The sequence below is a fragment of the Myiozetetes cayanensis genome, unplaced genomic scaffold (assembly GCF_022539395.1).
Source record: "Myiozetetes cayanensis isolate MyiCay16 unplaced genomic scaffold, myiCay2020 scf71, whole genome shotgun sequence".
NCBI lineage: Eukaryota > Metazoa > Chordata > Aves > Passeriformes > Tyrannidae > Myiozetetes > Myiozetetes cayanensis.
The window spans coordinates 75,617-94,073 of NW_026087976.1; the positions used below are offsets into that span (position 1 = coordinate 75,617).

Here is an 18,457-nt window from a genome sequence, read left to right on the forward strand (position 1 = left end):
TGGAGTATTGCATTTAACTCTGGGGGCCCCAACACAAGAAAGACATGAGACTGTTGGACCAAGTCCAGCAGAGGCCACAAAGATGATTAGAGGGCTGGAGCAACTCTTTTATGTGGAAAGGTTGAGAGAGTTGGGGTTGTTCAGCCTGGAGAAGAGAAGGATTCGAGACCTTCTAGCACCTTTCAGTACCTAAAGGGGCTCCAAGAGAGCTGGACAGGGTCATTTTACAAGGGCATGGAGTGACAGGACAAGGGGGAAATGGCTTCAAACTGACAGAGGGCAGAGTTAGATTAGATATTAAGGAGAAATTCTTTACTATGAGGGTGGTGAGGCACTGGATCATGTTGCCCAGAGAGGTTGTGGACTCCCCTCCCCATCCCTGGAAGTGTTCAAGGACAGGTTGGATGGAGTTCTGAGCAACCTGGTCTAGTGGAAGGTGTCCCTGCACATGGCAGGGGGCTTGTAACTAGATCATCTTTGAGGCCCCTTCCAACCCAAATCATTCTATGATTCTATGAACTGCACTAAATTGTGTTTCCTAAAGGGTCGTTATTGTGATTAAGAACTGACAGCAGCAAAAATACTGCTCTATTCTGACTTACGAACAGATTACAGCTTGGAAAAGTTGAAAAATGTCCTATCCATTGCAAGAAAGGTTCATTAATGCAACTGAAGTGATTTGGCATTTTTCCCTAGAGGGTTTGAAAATCCACACTTTTCTTGTGTCCAGTTATTTGTCACGAAGACAAAACTGTGAGAACAATCTCTCTTTAAATTTACAACGATGGTGGAAAAAAACCCCACAGAACAAAGAAAATAATAATAATAATACGAGTAGGAAAATTTAATTACAACACATTGGGTGCTCAAGTCCCTAAATTTCCAAGAGCACACCTCCCAATTCATAACTCCTGCCTTTTAAACATTCCTAAGGTCCAACCCTGTTTTTCATCACGGGGGGGACGTTTCTCCTCTTCGAATTGGCTCTCCTGTGCTCCCCCCTCATGCCAGGGGTGGAGTTTCAGGTAAAATGGCGGCCTCCATCTGCCCCCATGGCCAGTCATGTGACATGGGGCTGGGTCAACTATATTTCCAGTTAGTTCTCAATTCCCTCTTCCCGCATGCCCAATCCCTGGCATACATTTCAAGACTGAACTGTGTGCCTTACAACTTTCGCGGAATGCCTATAGGTTGGTAATAAGAATAATCCTTTGTTAGTACCCTTTGTCCATTTTATTTGCTTGTAATAAAACCAGTTTTTTATTTCTCACAAAACCAGAATGACAAAAAGTAATTTCTGTTTGAAGGTGCTCCTCACACTGTCATTTTCTCTTTAAGCATGTATTATAATACATGCTCCATGAAGTCAGATAGCAGTAGATTGAAAAGGCTACTTAGTGGTATAAGACAGGCATATACACATCATGGAAATCATAGAATGGTTTGGGTTGGAAGTGTAAGAAATAAATGAGACAGTTTTATTACAAGCAGAGTTTCCATGGTTGCCTCGTGATGAGGAGTTTTAGTGACCAGGGGTGTTCTGCAGCTGCCTGTGGCTGCAGCTCTGTTGCAGTCATGACCTGTTAAAGGTACTAATAGTTGTGATCCTGTAAGTAATAAATAAGGCGGTTTTATTACAAGCAGGAGTTTACTCATGTCAAGATACCTGGAAGCTGTATTGTCTGGGGGGATTGGAGAGTTATTTAGTAGTCGGGTACCGATAGTCTGTTTTCAGTTACTTATTGTTGTTGCCTATAGTTACAGTATAGAGGTTAGTCAGGAAGCCTGTAAGACAATGGGACCAACCAGGGCTCATTGCCGAGGGACCACGGGACTGGGACACGGAAACAACCTCATAGGTCAGTTAAGACAACCAATGGACTGGCAAAGGGAAGTGTGAACCCACCCTGAGAGACCCAATCCAGCTCATGAAAAGGGCTATATCACCTTTTAAGGAAGAAAAGGAGCAGATCTGAGCATGGGAGGAAGGAGGGAATAGTTATGCAAATCAAGAAACCTTAAAAGAACTGCCCTCTCCCATCTCAGGTGTGCTCTCAGGCTCTGGCATGAGGCAGACCTGATCACACCCAGAGAACTGAAAATAAAGTTCTTTGTTTCACTTTATTTGGCTGTCTTTGTAATTTTAATTCTAGATATTTCTCACAGAAGGGACTTCAAAGATAATCTAGTTCCAACCCCCCTGCCTCGTGCAGGGACACCTTACACTAGACCAGGTTGGTCACAGCCCCATCCAGCCTGGCCTTGAACATTTCCAGGGATGGTGTCATAGGTTTGCTTGTTTTAAAGAAAAAAAACTGGCTGGGAATTTTTTCCCCTGTCCCACTGTGAAAGGAAGGTGTTGTCAAAAGAGGGTGAGGGGATAGTTAGAGTGATTCACACACACAAAAGAACTAGCCAGCAGCCCCACATTCCAAGCCAATGGGCCTCAATAGACTGGGGGGGAAGGTGAGTTTTTCTCCTTGGGAAACTGCATCCTTTTTTACTTTTTTTTCTGGGACTCAGGAAGTATGCAGGGTGGAGAAGCAAGCTCCAGGTTCAGTTTGTTCTCCGGTTCTTCGGACACAGTTTCGCATCCTGTTTTGCCCCCCGTGTGCCCCCCTCAGAGTTGCCAAGGATCCGGAAACTGACAGCATCTTGTGATTTTTTTCCCTTTCTTCCTGGGTTTCCCCGCTCCTCGTTGGACAAACTGACATCCCAGTCCCTTCCTAGCTGCCACTTTCATGGCTGAGGGTGGGGGGGACACAACTTGGGGTCTTGAACCACCTGGCACGGCTGAGATCTACCATTTGCCACTTGGGGTTCGCCAACAGTGCCCCCTACTGACCACTAGAGTGCAACCGCAGGCTCTACTGCTCCAGAGATCCAACAGCACCTCCTGTTGGTCGTGCTTAAAATTGCCCTTAAAGGAGTAAAGAACTGTTTTTGGGTGGGAATTTGGGTGAGGGATTGTTGTTTGGTTTTGTTCTTTTGGTGTGCTACCTATATGCATATATCCTTTAATAAAGGGTTTTTAATTTTTTGTTTCTTTCTCCACATTTCCTCGACTGGACCCTCTTAATTTTGGATTTACAATTGCTTAGAGGGGGAAGCTTGGTCTTCCTCATAACTTGCCCTCCTTAGCAAACACTTCTGTCTCCTTAAACTGAGACAGATGGTGCATCCACAACATTGCTAGGCAACCTGTGCCAGTGTCTCACCACCCTCACAGGGAAGAATTTCTTCCTAATATCCAATCTAACCCTACTGTCTAGCAGTTTAAAACCACTGTCCCTTGTCCTGTCACTACAATTCTTGATAAAGTCCTTCCCCATCTTTCCTCTAGGTCCCCATAATAAGTACAGTGATACTAGGCATTGGAATGGGCTGCCCAGGGAAGTGGTGGATTCTCCATCCCTGGAGGTTATAAAGATGAGACTGGATGTGGCACTTAGTGCCATAGTCTAGTAAGAGCAGTGGTAGTGGATCAAGGGTTGGACTTGATGATCTCAGAGGTCCTTTCCAACCCGGCTGATTCTATGATTCTAGTAGCAAAGCAAAGTGTGGGAAATATTATTTGAAGGCTTTTATGTTTTTTCAGTATTTCTCAGAATATTCCGAGTTGGAAGGGACCCACAAGGATCATCGAGTCCAACTCTGAAGTGAATGGCCAATAAGGAGACTGAACCCACAACCTTGGTGTTATTAGCACCATGCTCTAACCAACTGAGCTAATCTCAGGGTTGTTCTTGTGCCATACTTTAATATGTATTTTCAATGAGAAGCTAAACAATTCTACTGACTTTAGGCAGTGGAAATAGTTGCTTCATAGCAAAAAATTACAAAATAGCATAGGAATATTATTCAGAACTGCTTTGCATACTCTATAACAATGTTGTGTTAGTCTTGCTATGTCAAAATATGTGATGCCCAAAGCATTAAGACACATCCTTTGAGCAGTAACAGACATCTATCTGAAAGCAACAGGATGCACACAATCTTATTACTTCAGCAACAAGTTGAGTTTCTGTATTATAACTTCATACTATCAACATCATTCATTAGAAGCAATTGCATTATGCATTGTTGAGGGAGGAAGGGGTTGAAAACAGAAAATTGGCAAGAAGAAAAGAGAATAAGTTGGTTTTAGAATTGTTTTAGCTTAAAGACCAATCTTGCAGCTGGGAATTGCTAAGAATATTGCTTCAGTGTGGGAATCTTCACACCCTGTGTTTCCTTTAGGTTGTTTTCTGTCTATTGAAAGAAATGGAATTGTCTCAAGGAAGATGACAGAATGTTGTTAAAAACTTAAAAACATTCTTTTCCGAAGGCTTGGGGGGAAGGGAGATAAGAGAGAAAGCTTAGAACTGTAAAAATAGCCTAGTGAGCCACTTGCACATGCATCAGGCCTTTAAGACAAAGCCCAGACCAGGCTGGTGCTTTTTGCCCCTGCTAGGCTTTGACTTAGCAGTGTATGTGTGTGTCCCTGCAAATGATGGAATAAATCTGTTCCTCACACTTCAGTTGTGAGTTGTGGCCATCTTGGTTAACCTGCATCTATCAGTTCTTACAATTGTACTACAAAAAGTCAGGACTTCTGTTGACAAAAATCTTAGGACCCACATGTCTGGCTAAATATGCTCTATGAACATACAAGTGCAATCTAATAACTGAAGTCTGTTAGGTCAGTCTATTCCTGACATATCCTGTTGTCATGTTCTCAGAGAAAGGTTAAAAATAAAAACACAGAAAAATTCAATCATCCCTGTATCCTCCAGGAACTTGTCAAGAAAGTTAATACTAAACCTGTCTAGTTCAAAAGCATGACACTGGCCAAGACCTTCTGTCTTCGAATCACAACTGAACCATTAATATTCTTAACTACTTTAAAAGTGATTCTCCATAAGCATAAAAAACTTTATCAAGTTAATAATGTTTCTCTTTTTAAGAATTCCTTCAGTTAGACAAGCCACCATCAGCAACATTCAGCTTGGAGGTATTCAAGTTTCAAAGGAACAAAACCAAACTCGTTTGTATGTTGAACATTCTGGGATATTCTGGAATATTACATTAGCACATACCAATATGCATACAGAACTGGGGAAATCAATAATAGTACACAGTAGTCCCAAAACTGGGGGGGAAGGGGGGGAGGGGAGGAAGTCTAAACTTCATTATAGAGCAAAAATTCACTACTACTGTCTTTTATAGAGAAGATGCCTTTTAAGTTTTCCAAAAAAAAAAAAAAAAAAGGGATACAATAAGGATACAATATTGGATCTTCTAGTTGCTGACACCATTTCTACCTGCAAAGTCCACAAATTCCTTACTGATTTGTTTGCTGACAACCCCACGTTGTGTGGTGTGGTCAACACTCTAGAGGGAAGGGATGCCATCCAGAGGGACCTGGACAGGTTTAAGAGGTGGGCCCATGCAAACCTCATGAAGGCCAAGTGCAAGGTCCTGCACCTGGGTTGGGGCAATCTCAAGCATAAATATAGGCTGGGTGAAGATTGGATTGAGAGTAGCCCTGGGAAGAAGGATGTGGAACTACTGGAGCAAGTCCAGCAGAGGCCACAAAGATGCTCAGATGGTTGGAGCACCTCTGCTATGGAGACAGGCTGAGAGAGTTGGAGGTATTCAACCTGGAGAAGAGAAGGCTCCAGGGTGACCATAGAGCACCTTCCAGTAATTAAAGAGGCTCCAAGAGAGCTGGAGAGGGACTTCTAAGACCCTGGAGTGAATGCCTTCACACTGACAGAGGGCAGAGTTAGATTAGATATTAGGAAGAAATTCTTGACTGTGAGAGTGATCAGGCACTGGATCACGTTGCCCAGAGAAGTGGTGGATGCCCCATCCCTGGAAATATTCAAGGCCAGGTTGGATGGAGCTTTGAGCAACCTGGTCTAGTGGAAGGTGTCCCTGCCCATGGCATGGGGCTTGTAACTAGATGATCTTTAAGGTCCTTTCACACTCAAACCTTTCTAGGATTCTATGATCATAGGAGGGTGAAGAGTCAGAGAAGTTATCATTTGCTGACAATATAATCTCCAAAAATTTATTCTATCTCTCCAAAAAAAACCCAAAGCAGACCAAACAAAAAAAAAACCCAAAACCTCAAGTACCAACAATTCCTAATTGTCCTGTGTTACATGAGAAGATATCTGCCAGGGTTGGTGCCATGGAATTCCAGACAACACTAGACAGATGTTAGAGGTTAATCTCAATTTTATGCCTCTCTAATACCTTTGTCCAGGAGCAAAAAAAAAAAACCCAAAAAATTAGCAACTTCCTTATTTTGTCTGGATTTAGCCCATATGGAATTTGACACTGGGTTATGAGCCTCTTGTTCATATATGTGCATGAGAAAGATACTGATCTTTGCTATATTTCCAATCTAGCAAATAGTGTATGTAAAGACTACATAGAAAGTGCTGTATTTCCCAGAAATATGGAAATTACAATTCAGTTGAGCAGACAAGTACCAGTTGATTGGTGCTCTGGTAGGCAAGTCTGCACTAATCTAGAATGATAAAGGAACTATCAAATGACACCAACCTGTAAAACTGAATGCCATGGCAGGCAGTTTTTTTAGTAGCTCAAAGAGCATCTCAGATATATAAAATTACATTCCTTAACCTTGCTGTGGTCAAAAGATCCAAAAAAGGTGACAGTTTCAATGTGTAAACTGCAACAGTATCAGCACCAGACCTAAGATTTTTAACATGATCTTCTCACTTGTGGTCAGACAATGCCTGGTTGCTCTGTGGTATAGTTGATACTGGCCATTTCAGAATTAATTAATGAAGAATGAACAACTGCCTTATGCATTGTCTGTCAAATACAATGTCATGTTGGCAATTAGCTAAAAAGAAACTGTTGCAACCTCAAGCATATAATGAGGAGTAGATAAGCACAAGAGTAACATACCTTTTCTGATGTATGTTTTTAATTTGCTATTATTTATGCAATCCCAAACATGTTTCAGCATGCAATTTGGGAAATAAGACTCACCTCAACTATACTAATCATATGAGGAAGCAGACGATCCATTCGAACTTCCAGTAACATTACCAGAGCACGACAAACATTTTTGCGTACTTCGGGCTCCTCATCACCAGCCAGTGCAAAAAGATTCTATTGGAAAGTAATACCAGTTGAAAAGCTTCAATTCATCCAGTTCAACTTGTATTTAAATTGACATTATTGGTAAACTAAAGTATGCAAACGTACTTCTGTACCGTCCCACCCCACACCTCAGAAAACCGCATTACTTCCTAAACACATGGTTTAGTAAATGAAGTCTTTGGACTTTCAGTGTGTATTGTTACTCAGTGTTTTGGTCGTGTACATTAGACACAAGAACATTATTCCCTGAATTTTTTTCCCCTAAAAATTAATGAAGTTCTGAAGCTAGAAAATGCCTTCAGTACATAACAGCAGCAAATAAAATACTCTGGATAACCCATAATCTAGACTCAGTGACATGATGATCCCTGTACAGAACTCTCAATCACAGGTAAGTGACAGATTGCTACCAATACCTCTCTAGAAAAAGTTTCCTCTATTTGTGAAAAGGAAGCATTTTTCAAAACACTAATTTCTTGGGCTGGAAGAGTTCTTAGACTATTTTGAGCATAAATATGCAGAATGACCTTCAACCCGTGGGGATTGAAGCTAAGAATGGGAAGCCATCAATGTGGAGTTTGAGGGTAGTGGTGGTTGTAAAACATTATTCAAAGTTCTTGATAAATTAGATATGTTATTTGACCTAACCCCCCCAACCAAGAATGCACACTTACCTCAATAAAAGAATCTATGTGCAACATAAGAGCTTGAGTTCTGCTGATGATGAATTGATTGACACATGCAACAGCATGAGACCTACAAATGGAACAGTTAAAATGTATGTTTTTCATGGATTAAACATTTTCTAAACTGCATATAGGCATCAAAAACATTAGGAAGTAAATCACACTGTCCAAGCATCTTATAGAGGTAAGAGGGAACAAATCTGCACATCTATATTATTACCAAGAGAAATTACTAAACCACATTTTAAAGTACCACCTTATACTCCAATATATATAATAAATAATTTTAAATTAAGTATTCAGTAAATAAAAAACATATCAGGATGCCTATACGTGGCACATTCGTTCCAAACAGTATGCAAGGATGTTCTTTTTCATAATAATCATAACATACTATTATGATTATTAATTTTCTCTGATATTTACAATTCCATACAAGTCAACATGGTGACATTTTATCATGCCCTTCTTCATTACTAAGTATCCAACTGCCTTGGCAAGATTTTTATAATATAATGAGACCACTATGCATCAGTAATATAGTTGTAGCTTAGAACAAATACACACTTTCATTAGGATATGTAATAAAACACTTGTGGTAGAAACAAACTGAAAATGAAGAACTGGTTCTTCTATTTCACTTCATGCAAAGCCATTGTTTACAAGTCTTTTTCATTCTCAGAGATACAAAAGCCACATTATATAAGTAAAGGTACAAGATAAAGCTACCTTTAAAAGCCTCTGAAGATCCATTCAAGTATTTTTACTAACATAACTCCAAACATCTAGTCTGTTCAGACATTTCTTGAAAGAAAGTCTCATAAACCAGTGTTCAAAAGTTGTCTCTGGACAGATTTAAATACTGTTAATATTTAAATACTGTTAAATACTAATAGTATTTTACTGACACTACAAATATTCTTCATACTTAAGCACTATGTACTGAAACCAGACCACAGGTCAGCAGGTGATCTGCTTTAAAGTTGAAACTGGTTTAACTATCTCAAAACCAAAGCTTATCTTTCTACAAGTGTCAGTTCATGCTTTGTTATATATTTTACTTAGTGTGCATCTATTTTAGGTGAGTTTTTAATCTTATTTAAATTCTATCAAGATATTCCTAGTTATGCTCTTTCTTTTAGTCTTCACCATCTGCTGGCAATAACTGAACCCTCCAAATCGTAAAATCTTTCAATATAATTTTCAAACAGGAGTCCAAAAACACATTTCAGAGAATCACATAGAGGTTGGAAGGGTCCTCTGTAGGTCAGTTGCTCAAGTAGAGCCACCTACTGCTGCTTGCAGAGGACCACATCACAATGGTTTTTGAATATCTCCAAGGATGGGGACTCTACCACATCTCTGGGTAACCTGTGCCAGTGCTTGGTTGTCCTCATGGTAAAAAAAGTGCTTCCCAATGTTCAGAGGGAACCTTCTGTCTCTCAGTCTTTGCCCATTGTTGCATGTCCTGTCACTGGACACAAATGAAAAGAGGTTGTTCTCTGTCTTCTTTGCACCCTCCCTTCAGGTATTTACACACATGGATGATGTCACCCATGAGCCTTCTCTTCTCCAAACAGTCCCAGCTCTCTCAGTCTTTCCTCATAGGAGAGATGCTCCAGTCCCTTCATCATCTTTGTGGCCCTTCACTAGACTGTCTCCAGTAGCTCCATGTCTCTCTTGTACTTGGAAACCCAGAACTGGACACAGTTCTACAGGTGTAGCCTCACCTGGAGGGTGAGGGGAAGGATCTCCTCCCATGCTGGTAACACTCCAGCCCAGGATACCATTCACCTTGTTTTTGGCAAGGGCACATTGTTGGTTTATTTCAGTATAAAAACTACTGTTCTTGTTGACAAATATTAGTAATAACAAGTTAATTTTGGAATTTTTCTTCTATTCTATACTTCTGTTACTTTGGAGAGATTAATACTGTATTACAGTAAAAAGATCTTGAACCCATATAATTTTATCTAGTTGAAAGATAAAGAGTTTTATAAGTTTTGGTGCAGTTAAAGGAGGAAAATATTTTTCTGCAAGAACTCAGAAACTATTATCAGCAAATGATGTTTTACTCTTCCATTGATGCAGTATCATAGATTTACTTGTTCTAAAAAAACCAAGGGGGAATTTTTTTCTTTCCCCTGCATCACTGTAAAAGAAAAATGTTGAACGGGGGAGGGTGGTTTTGCCTTGGGTGATTGACCCACACAAAATAACCAGGTGAGGAGTTATTTTTCTCTCCTCGGAAATGGGAGGCACTTCACTTTTGCCCTAACTCAGGTAGGGTGTGTGTTGGGAGGGGTCCAAGCTTCACTTTGTTTTCCACCTGCTCACCTGGCTGCTTTTGGCCCCAGTTTGCCTCCGATTTCCTGCGCCCTGTTTTGCCCCCAGCCCAGACCTGCTTGGACTTCATCAGAGAGGCTTGACCCATCTGTAGAGGAACCTTTTGGGGAGGAGGTCGCCCTTTCCCTCCTCCGCTCCCATATTGGCAGCGGCATGTTCCCATCAACGAAAAGGGGGCAATCCTGGCCAGAGTCAGCTGCTGACAGTGTGAGTTTCATGGGAAGAGCCCCCCTTTTCCTTCCTTTTTCCCTTCCCCTTTTCAGTGGGGGAAGATGATCTCCATTTTTGGCTTCTCCCGTACACCAGGGCCCCATGCGGTGACCACCAGAGCCCAACAGCGCCTCCTGCCGACCACCACAGAGCAACTGCAGGCTCTGCTCCTCCAGTGAACCAACAGCACCCCCTGGTGATCGTGGTTAGAATTGTGCCAAAAGGCAGAAAATACTGAACTGTTTCCTTTTTGAAGGGGACTTTGGGTGCAGAATTATTGTTTAGTTGTTTTTGTGTTCTTTTGTTGTTCTGCCAATGTACATATATCCTTTAATGAAGGGCTGTTATCTTTTCTTTCTCCACACTTCCTCAATCAGAGCCTCTTAATTTCGGATTTACAATTGCTTGGAGGGAGGAGTTTGGTCTTCCTCATAACTCATCCTCCCTAGCAAAACACTTCAGTCTCATTAAACTGAGACATGCAGTCATAACAAAATTAATGCAAGATAGTTGTTTCTAATCAGAATATGAAATTTTAACCACAGCATTGAAATTTTCATAATAATATGCAAAATATTAAAAAAAATTGATTTTCAAAGTCAGAAAATGTTGGGTACCAGGCAGACATTAGACCTGGGAAAGCAGGTGCAGTTGCTCAGCAAGAGGCCTCAGAGATAAGGATGGAATCCAGCAAACAGCCTTGGACACTCAGTGAGAGCGAGAGAAGAAGCTGCTAAACTTCTGTGGAAGAACATCATGGGGCAAACACCTGCATCTCAAGTTAAAACTGAGAAAAAAGGACTTTTAACCCCTGCCTTACCTGTAGAAAAAATATGACCTTATATGTAGTAATACCAGAGTGACATATGATAGTGTAAAAAAGTTCAGATAGAGTGAATAAGTTTTGAAAAACTGTATAACTGTGTGGCAAGTAGTTCCCTGCATGCTCCCTGCCCTGTAGTCTGCAAAATCCTTGCTCTAGGTGTGATAAATATGCTTAATGTAAACATTGCATTCCAGAATTGGCTCTTCAACCATTTCTGGTGCTGCTCTCCACTTCCCCTCACCCTGCTGTGCGCGAGACGAAGAGGACGAAGAATAAAACCCTTGTTTTTGCTGCTGCAGTCAAGTTCTCTTAATTTCACCACCAAGACTGCAGACAGCTAGGGACCAAAAAAGTCCTAGTTGGAGAGCTGGTTTAGGGAAGTGGACGTCAGCAAGAAAGATTCTAGATTTGGAAGATGTATAAAGAGGTGAGGATGATCTATTAATTAAACAGATAAGTGTGGAAATTACTGATGCATGAAATTTCTGTGCCTTCGCTTCTCACATTTGCATATGCAGGATCATTTAAAAAAACTAAGCATGTTTTAAACTGATCTACAAAATATCAACCTTGCTGCTCATGTAAATAATTTTTTAATAGATAACTTTAGTATAACACCTACCTTATTTTTGGACTGCTGTGTTTGAAGAACTGCAAGAATTTAGGTATCATGACATTGAGTGGTCGGTCCAATACATCGCTATCTAAAATTTCAGCAGAGTCTTCACATATCTTCTGAAGAGCACCAAATGCACCCTGTTTAAAAACAACCAAACAAAATCCAAAAAACCAAAAAAATCTGTTCTTTTAAATTTTGAAGAAAGTAACATTTTAGGTTTTGTACAGAACACAATTTTAGCAAAAGACCACAGTAAATGAAGCTAATTAACAAAGTAAACGTAGCTGACTAAATATGGAGTTTAATTAAAATAAAGACTTTTTATTTAAGCACTTTATACTATCATCTGTAAGATGTCAAGCTGGATGAGTCTATAACAGGTAAGTGGCAATTTTATTTTAACATTCAATGCTCATTTATGTATTCATATTAATAAAAATGCTTAAAAGCAAGATTTTTAAAAAATCAGATGACTTTTTTTCTTCATAGCTTAAAACAGTTAAGCTGGTATCTATTTTCCTTCATAAACACTGAACAAAAAAGATTATATGTGCATATACACACATACAAAATACTATACATATATATAGTATCTATGAAGAGAGAAAAAACATATTCAAATTTAAATAATAATCCATTTCAAAATAAGCCTCTTTACCTCACAGGTATTATAATCTTCAGAATCCAACAGGCTGCAAAGCTTTGGTAAGAGGTCAGGCCAATTCTGTAATTCCCCTTTTGAAGCAATGGTTGTTATCAGAATGCCTAAGTGAATCAGAGGAATAAAGGAAATGAGATCTCATATATCTTTACAGGTTTCCCACCAATTTTTCTCATTTTACTCTTCTAAAAGATCTAAGGAGTTAATAAATTTATTGTTTTATTAAGAGCTGATCAACATAAAAAGAGGAAGTACATTTAATTACAAATGGTATTTGAAGGGTTTTGAAATGCAAAGGCAGGTTGCTCCTTCCTGCTATCATGAAGGGTTCAGATGTGAGAAGTCAAGCACAAAGTAATTCCAGTTAAGGTAGTAATCATGTCCAAATACTCCAGGAAAGGTTCTGCTCTATCTTTACTAAAAACTGTACAAATCTTGACCTCCAGTAAACATAGAGTAATATCCAGCTCAAGTCACCCCCTCTTTATTATGATACAAAGCCAGGAACATCAAAAGATGTCATTCTAAAAAATTATAACCCATTGCTAAATTATGTGTTCACAACTTTACTATGTTTACACAAAACATTAAGAGCACATGCTGATGTCCAGGTGTTAGAAAGATAAATTCAACTTGCTGGTAGAATTGCTTTGTTAAAGTTTAGGGCTGGACATACTTCAGTGATCTCAGACCTAGTGGGAGGTTAATAAAGCTTGGGAAGAAGGATGTACCACTGCAAGTGGACACAAAGAATGCAGAATGTATGGGCCACAAGGACATCTGGCAGAACTCCCAAGATAAGGAAGAAACTAATAAAACCAACTCAGCAACTGTGCAGAAATCAGTTCCAACTGGGTAAAAGATAATTCCAGTAGGGGAAGATTGCAACCACTGACTCACAGACAAACGACCCCAGAAAACCACTGACCCAAAAGAAGAGGAAGACTGAGTATGTGGACTAATTAGCATGGGAAGTGAGAGAATCATTAACCAGTAGGAGGTAGAATACTAATTAATAAGAGAACTATGTAACTTGTAACCAGTGAGCATTAATGCCTTTGTTAAAATGTAAAAATAGTATAAGGTTTTGATGATCAGGGAGCCAGTCTTTTGTGGGTTACCACTCAGTTCCCTACTTTGCACCAAGTAGAATAAAAAAATAAAAATACCTTGCCTTAGTGTGTTAATTAGCACTGTGCACAGGACAGCAAGCCCACATTCTAAGACAGATACCTAAGAGCTTACAAACTATGGCAGGTCATCCAGTAATCAGTTGTACGGGTTGGCTGATTCAGATCTAGCAAACAGAGAGGATGGTCCAGAGAGTCATTTCCATTTTCAACACTGCAGTGGGTTTCTGTGGCTGGGTTTTGGTAGCAGGGGGGGCCACAGGGGTGGTTTCTGTTAGAAGCTGCTAGAAGCTTCCCCTGTCCCATGGAGCCAATGCCAGCCGGCTTCAGGACAGACTTCCTACCGCTGGCCAAGGCCAAGCCCATCAGGAGTAATAGTAATGCCTCTGGGATAACATATTTAAGAACAGAAGGTTGTTGCACAGAAAGAATTCCAACCAGGGAAGAGTGGAGTGAGAACATGGGAACAACAAAGTAGACACCAAGGTCAGTGCAGAAGGAGGGGAAGGAGGTGCTCCAGGCACCAGAACTGAGGCCCCTGCAGCCCCTGGTGGAGCAGGTTGTCCCCTTGCAGCCCATGGAGGACCATCAGGGTGCAGAGACCCACCTGCAACCCATGGAGGAGCCCATGATGGAACAGGAGGAGGAGCCCATGCATGAAGGAGGATGTGACCCTGTGGGGGGTCCAAGATGGAGCAGGGTCCTGCTGGGGACCTGCAGCACATGGAGAGGGAAGCCCACACTGGAGCAGGTTTTTCCCAGGTAGGACTTGTGGCCCCTGTGGGGGACCCTTGTCAATACAGCACATCCATGAAGGACTGACCCCATGGAGGAGGGACCCATGGGACAGCAGTTTGGGAACAACTGCTGTTTGAGGGATGGACTCACGCTGGAGAGGTCCATCAAGGACTGTCTCCCATGGGAGGGACCCCACGGGAGCAGCGGAAGGACTCCTGTCTCTGAGCGGTGGCATAAACAACAACTGACCGCAACCCCCATTCCCGTCCCCCTGCACTGCTGGGGGGAGAAGGAGGGAGAACATGGAAGGAAGGAGGGGTGGGGGGAAGGTGTTTTTAAGACTGTTTTATTTCTCACTCTTTGGCTCTTATCCCGTTAGTAATAAATTTAAGTACTATCCCCACTTTGAGTCTGTTTTGCCCATGAAGGTAATCAGTAAGTGACTTCTCCCAGTTCCTATCTCTACTCATGAATCCTTAGCTGTTGTGTTTTTTTCTCTCTTCTCTCTCCTCTGTCCAGTTGCAGAGGCAGAGTGAGAGAGCAGCTTTAGTGGGTACCTGGTATCCATCCAGGGTCAAATATCCCAGGAAAAATTAATTAGGTGACAAGAATGGGGAAAGCTGCTTATAAACTTGGACTGACTATGAGTCCATTTTGCCTCAATTAGTAATCTCCCAAGTGACAAGTGATTAAAAAAAAAGCTTTCCTAAGTTTTTCATTGAACTAATCACCCTATATCCTTTTTCTTTGGAATAAAATGTTAAAACTGTTATGAAATATACAAGAATACAGGACCATATTACATAGACACCTCCTAAATACATGCATTTATTTCCTAGTAAGTTTGTGGGTCCTCAACATATGCAACTGTATTTTTTGAAGTTGAATCCATATTTCAATGTTGGCACAAGGGTTTTTAAAACCTGTACCGCACAGCACAGAGAAGGCGGCAGGGGTCTCGGTTTTCAGTCTTTCCCCTGCTGGAGGGGGAGAGGGAGGCCTCCCCGGGCCTCTTCCTCCCCCATCCTGCTTCACTGACCTTGGAGTTTACATTGCTATCTCATGTTCTCCTCTGCTCTCCTCTGAGTTGGAATTTCTTCTGTGCCACGTCTCAGCCGGTCAGTTTCTCTCTAGAGTTTTTTCTCCACTCTGTTACATGTCTTGACCAGGGAGAGCTTCAGTGTCACACCTGCCCCCAGCTCAGGGCCGGGGGGAGGAGGGGGGCCTGGCCCACACCTGGGGCCTGCCACCTCCCCCTACATGGCTCCTAATTTCTTCTGCGCAACACACCTTGTCTTCCTCTGTTCTTAAATATGTTATCACAGAAGCGAATATCATTGGCTAGTAGTAGGAAGTCCATCTTGGAGCTGGCTATCATTGGCTTTTTCATAGAATAGCAAAAGCTTCTAGTAGCTTCTAATTGAAATTATCTCTAGGGCCCCCTATTACCAAAAATTCAGCCACGTGAACCCATGACACCCCTGTAGCCCCACCTCTTAGTAAAACCTGGCCATACAAACCTTTTACAGCATCTTAAAGAGTAGCTATGACTAACAAAGGTCAACTCATATGCTAAGAAGGCAGCCTAGGCAGGTAGCAATATTTTTACACCTAGCTAGTTTGAAGAGACCAGTGAGTAATGGACCAACCTCACTATTAAGACACAAACCTACATGGATCCAATACTTAATTACTTCACACAGGAGGGTGAAAAAATACTAAATAGCAACTCTTACTATGTAAGCATACAAATAATCAGTTGGTATGCATCTTCAGAGTTCAAATATGCTTGAATAATCTTTGTAAGGACCACTTATAGCTCAACAGTAATTGAGCTATGAATTCAAAAATGTTTCTTCAAATCAAACAAATCAAACAATAAAATGCTCAAAAACCAAAATGCTCAAAACACAGCCTGCAACCTGCCACCTCCCCTAGCTGTCACCACCACCAAATCACCCTAAGAGAGAAATCCAAACAGCTGTTATATATTCGCCTGAGGGAATTGGTTGATGTAGTTGCCAAGCCGCTCTCCATGATATTTGAAAAGTCATGGCAGTCATGTGAAGTCCCAGATGACTGGAAAAGGGGAAACATTGTACTCATCTTTAAAAACGATAGAAAGGAAGACCCTGGAAAGTACTGACCTGTCAGCTTCACCTCTGTGCCTGGGGAGATCCTGGAACAGATCCTCCTAGAAACTATGCTAAGGCACGTGGAGGACAGGGAGGTGATTTAAGACAGCATGGTTTCACCAATTGCAAGTCCTCCCTGACCCACCTGCAGCCTTCTACAACAGACACTACATCAATGGACAAGGGAAGGGGTACGGACGTCATCCACCTGGACTTCTGTAAAGCCTTTGACATGGTCTCCCATAACATCCTTCTCTCTAAACTGAAGAGAGAGATGGATTTGATGGATGGACTGTTTGGTGGGTAAGGAATTGATTGGGCAGTCGCATCCAGAGGGTTGTGGTCAATGGCACAGAGTCCTGATGGACATCAGTGGCAAGTGGTGTCCCTCAGGGGTCTGCATTGAGACCAGTGCTATTCAATGTCTTCATCAATGACATAGACAGTGAGATCGAGTGCACCATCAGCAAGTTTGCAGATGACACCAAGCTGAGTGGTGCGGTTGACACACTTGAAGGAGGGGATGGCATCCAGAGGGACCGGGACAAGTACAAGAAGTGGGCCGATGGGAACTTCATGAGGTTCAACAAGGGCAAGTGCAAGGTGCTGCACCTGTGTCGGGGCAACCCCCAGCATCAATACAGCCTGGGGAATGACCAGATCAAGAGCAGCCCTGCCCAGAAGGACTTGGGAATGCTGGTGGATGAGAGGCTGGACTTGAGCTGGCAGTGTGTGCTTGCAACCCAGAAAGTCAGTTGTATCCTGGGCTGCATTAAAAGCAGAACGTCCAGTAGGTTGAGAGAAGTGATTCTGCCCCTCTACTCTGCTCTGGTGAGACTCCATCTGGACTACTGCATCCAGGCTCTGGGGGCCTCAGCAATGGAAGGACATCAGTCTGTTGGAGCGAGTCCAGAGGAGGCCACGAAGCTGATTAAAGGGCTGGAACACCTCTTCTATGTGGAAAGGTTGAGTGAATTGTTGTTCAGCTTGGAGAAGAGAAGGTTCTGGGGTGACCTTATAGCAGCCTTCCAGTACCTGAAGGGAGTCTACAAGAGAGATGGAGAGGGACTTTTTACAAGGCTCTGGAGTGACAGGACAAGGTGGAATGGCTTCAAACTGACAGAGGGTAGGGTTAGATTAGAAATTAGGAAGACATTCTTGACTGTGAGAGTGATGAGGCACTGGAACAGGTTGCCCACAGAAGTTGTGGATGTCCCATCCATGGAAGTGTTCAAGGTCAGGCTGGATGGGGCTCTAAGCTACCAGGTCTAGTGGAAGGTGTTCCTGCCCATGGCAGACAGGTTGGAACTACATGGTCTTTTGGTCCCTTCATACCCAAACCATTCTGTGATTCTATGATATTCTTATATACTTCAGTCAGCTCCATTGTACTTCCCTGACAACTTCTTTAATCAATCAATTAAGCACAACTTTCTACAACCTTAAATCACTACTATAAATATAATGGCCAGTCTTCGTGAGCAAAGATCCGGGGAAGGTCACTACACCTTCCAGCCTGCGCATTGGACTTTTTAGGTGAGACACAGTGTGCGCGGAACTGAGCCCACCCTTTAATCCTAAGGTTCATCTGCCGGGGCCAAGCGAGTTTGGACGGTGGCAGCGAGGTCCTCAGGATGTAGATGGATTGCCTCTCAGGGCTAACGAGCTCCATCTGCCCGGGGAGTGTCCCTGACCGGGAATCGAACCTGGGCCTCGGCGGTGACAGCGCCGCGCCCTTAACCACTAGACTACTATTCTTAAGGAAACGGAGCATAAATATAGTTCACAGTAACGCAAATTAACAAGGGACGAGACAGCAGGCAAAAGCAAAGAGATGGATATTTTCCTCTACTCCAAAGTCCTTAACCCAGATGTCTGGAGAAAGAATTCTATAGAAAGAGCAAAGGATTCTAAAGGAGCAAACATTGGTAGATTATTTGTCCTGGTATTGAAACAGAGCAGGGCCCTGAAGGAGTTAACT

At 42.1% G+C, this 18,457-nt stretch overlaps 1 protein-coding gene across 6 annotated transcripts in view; it reads right to left on the bottom strand.

Moving 5' to 3' along the window:
* The window catches only part of LOC126652232 (transportin-1-like), a 119,065-nt gene that overhangs the window by 36,696 nt on the left and 63,912 nt on the right, over positions 1-18,457 (bottom strand). For 5 of the 6 annotated variants that reach the window (XR_007631908.1, XM_050338903.1, XM_050338902.1 and 2 more), the window contains 4 exons: positions 12,471-12,577; positions 11,816-11,949; positions 7,800-7,881; positions 7,012-7,134 (listed from right to left, as the gene is read on the bottom strand). Coding sequence is in view for 5 of the 6 variants with exons in the window: in XM_050338903.1 (XP_050194860.1) it covers positions 7,012-7,134; positions 7,800-7,881; positions 11,816-11,949; positions 12,471-12,577 (446 nt within the window). In the remaining variant the exon portion in view is untranslated. Of the gene's footprint in view, positions 1-7,011; positions 7,135-7,799; positions 7,882-11,811; positions 11,950-12,470; positions 12,578-18,457 lie in introns of those variants that run through there. The other variant, XM_050338906.1, reaches the window with a different exon arrangement.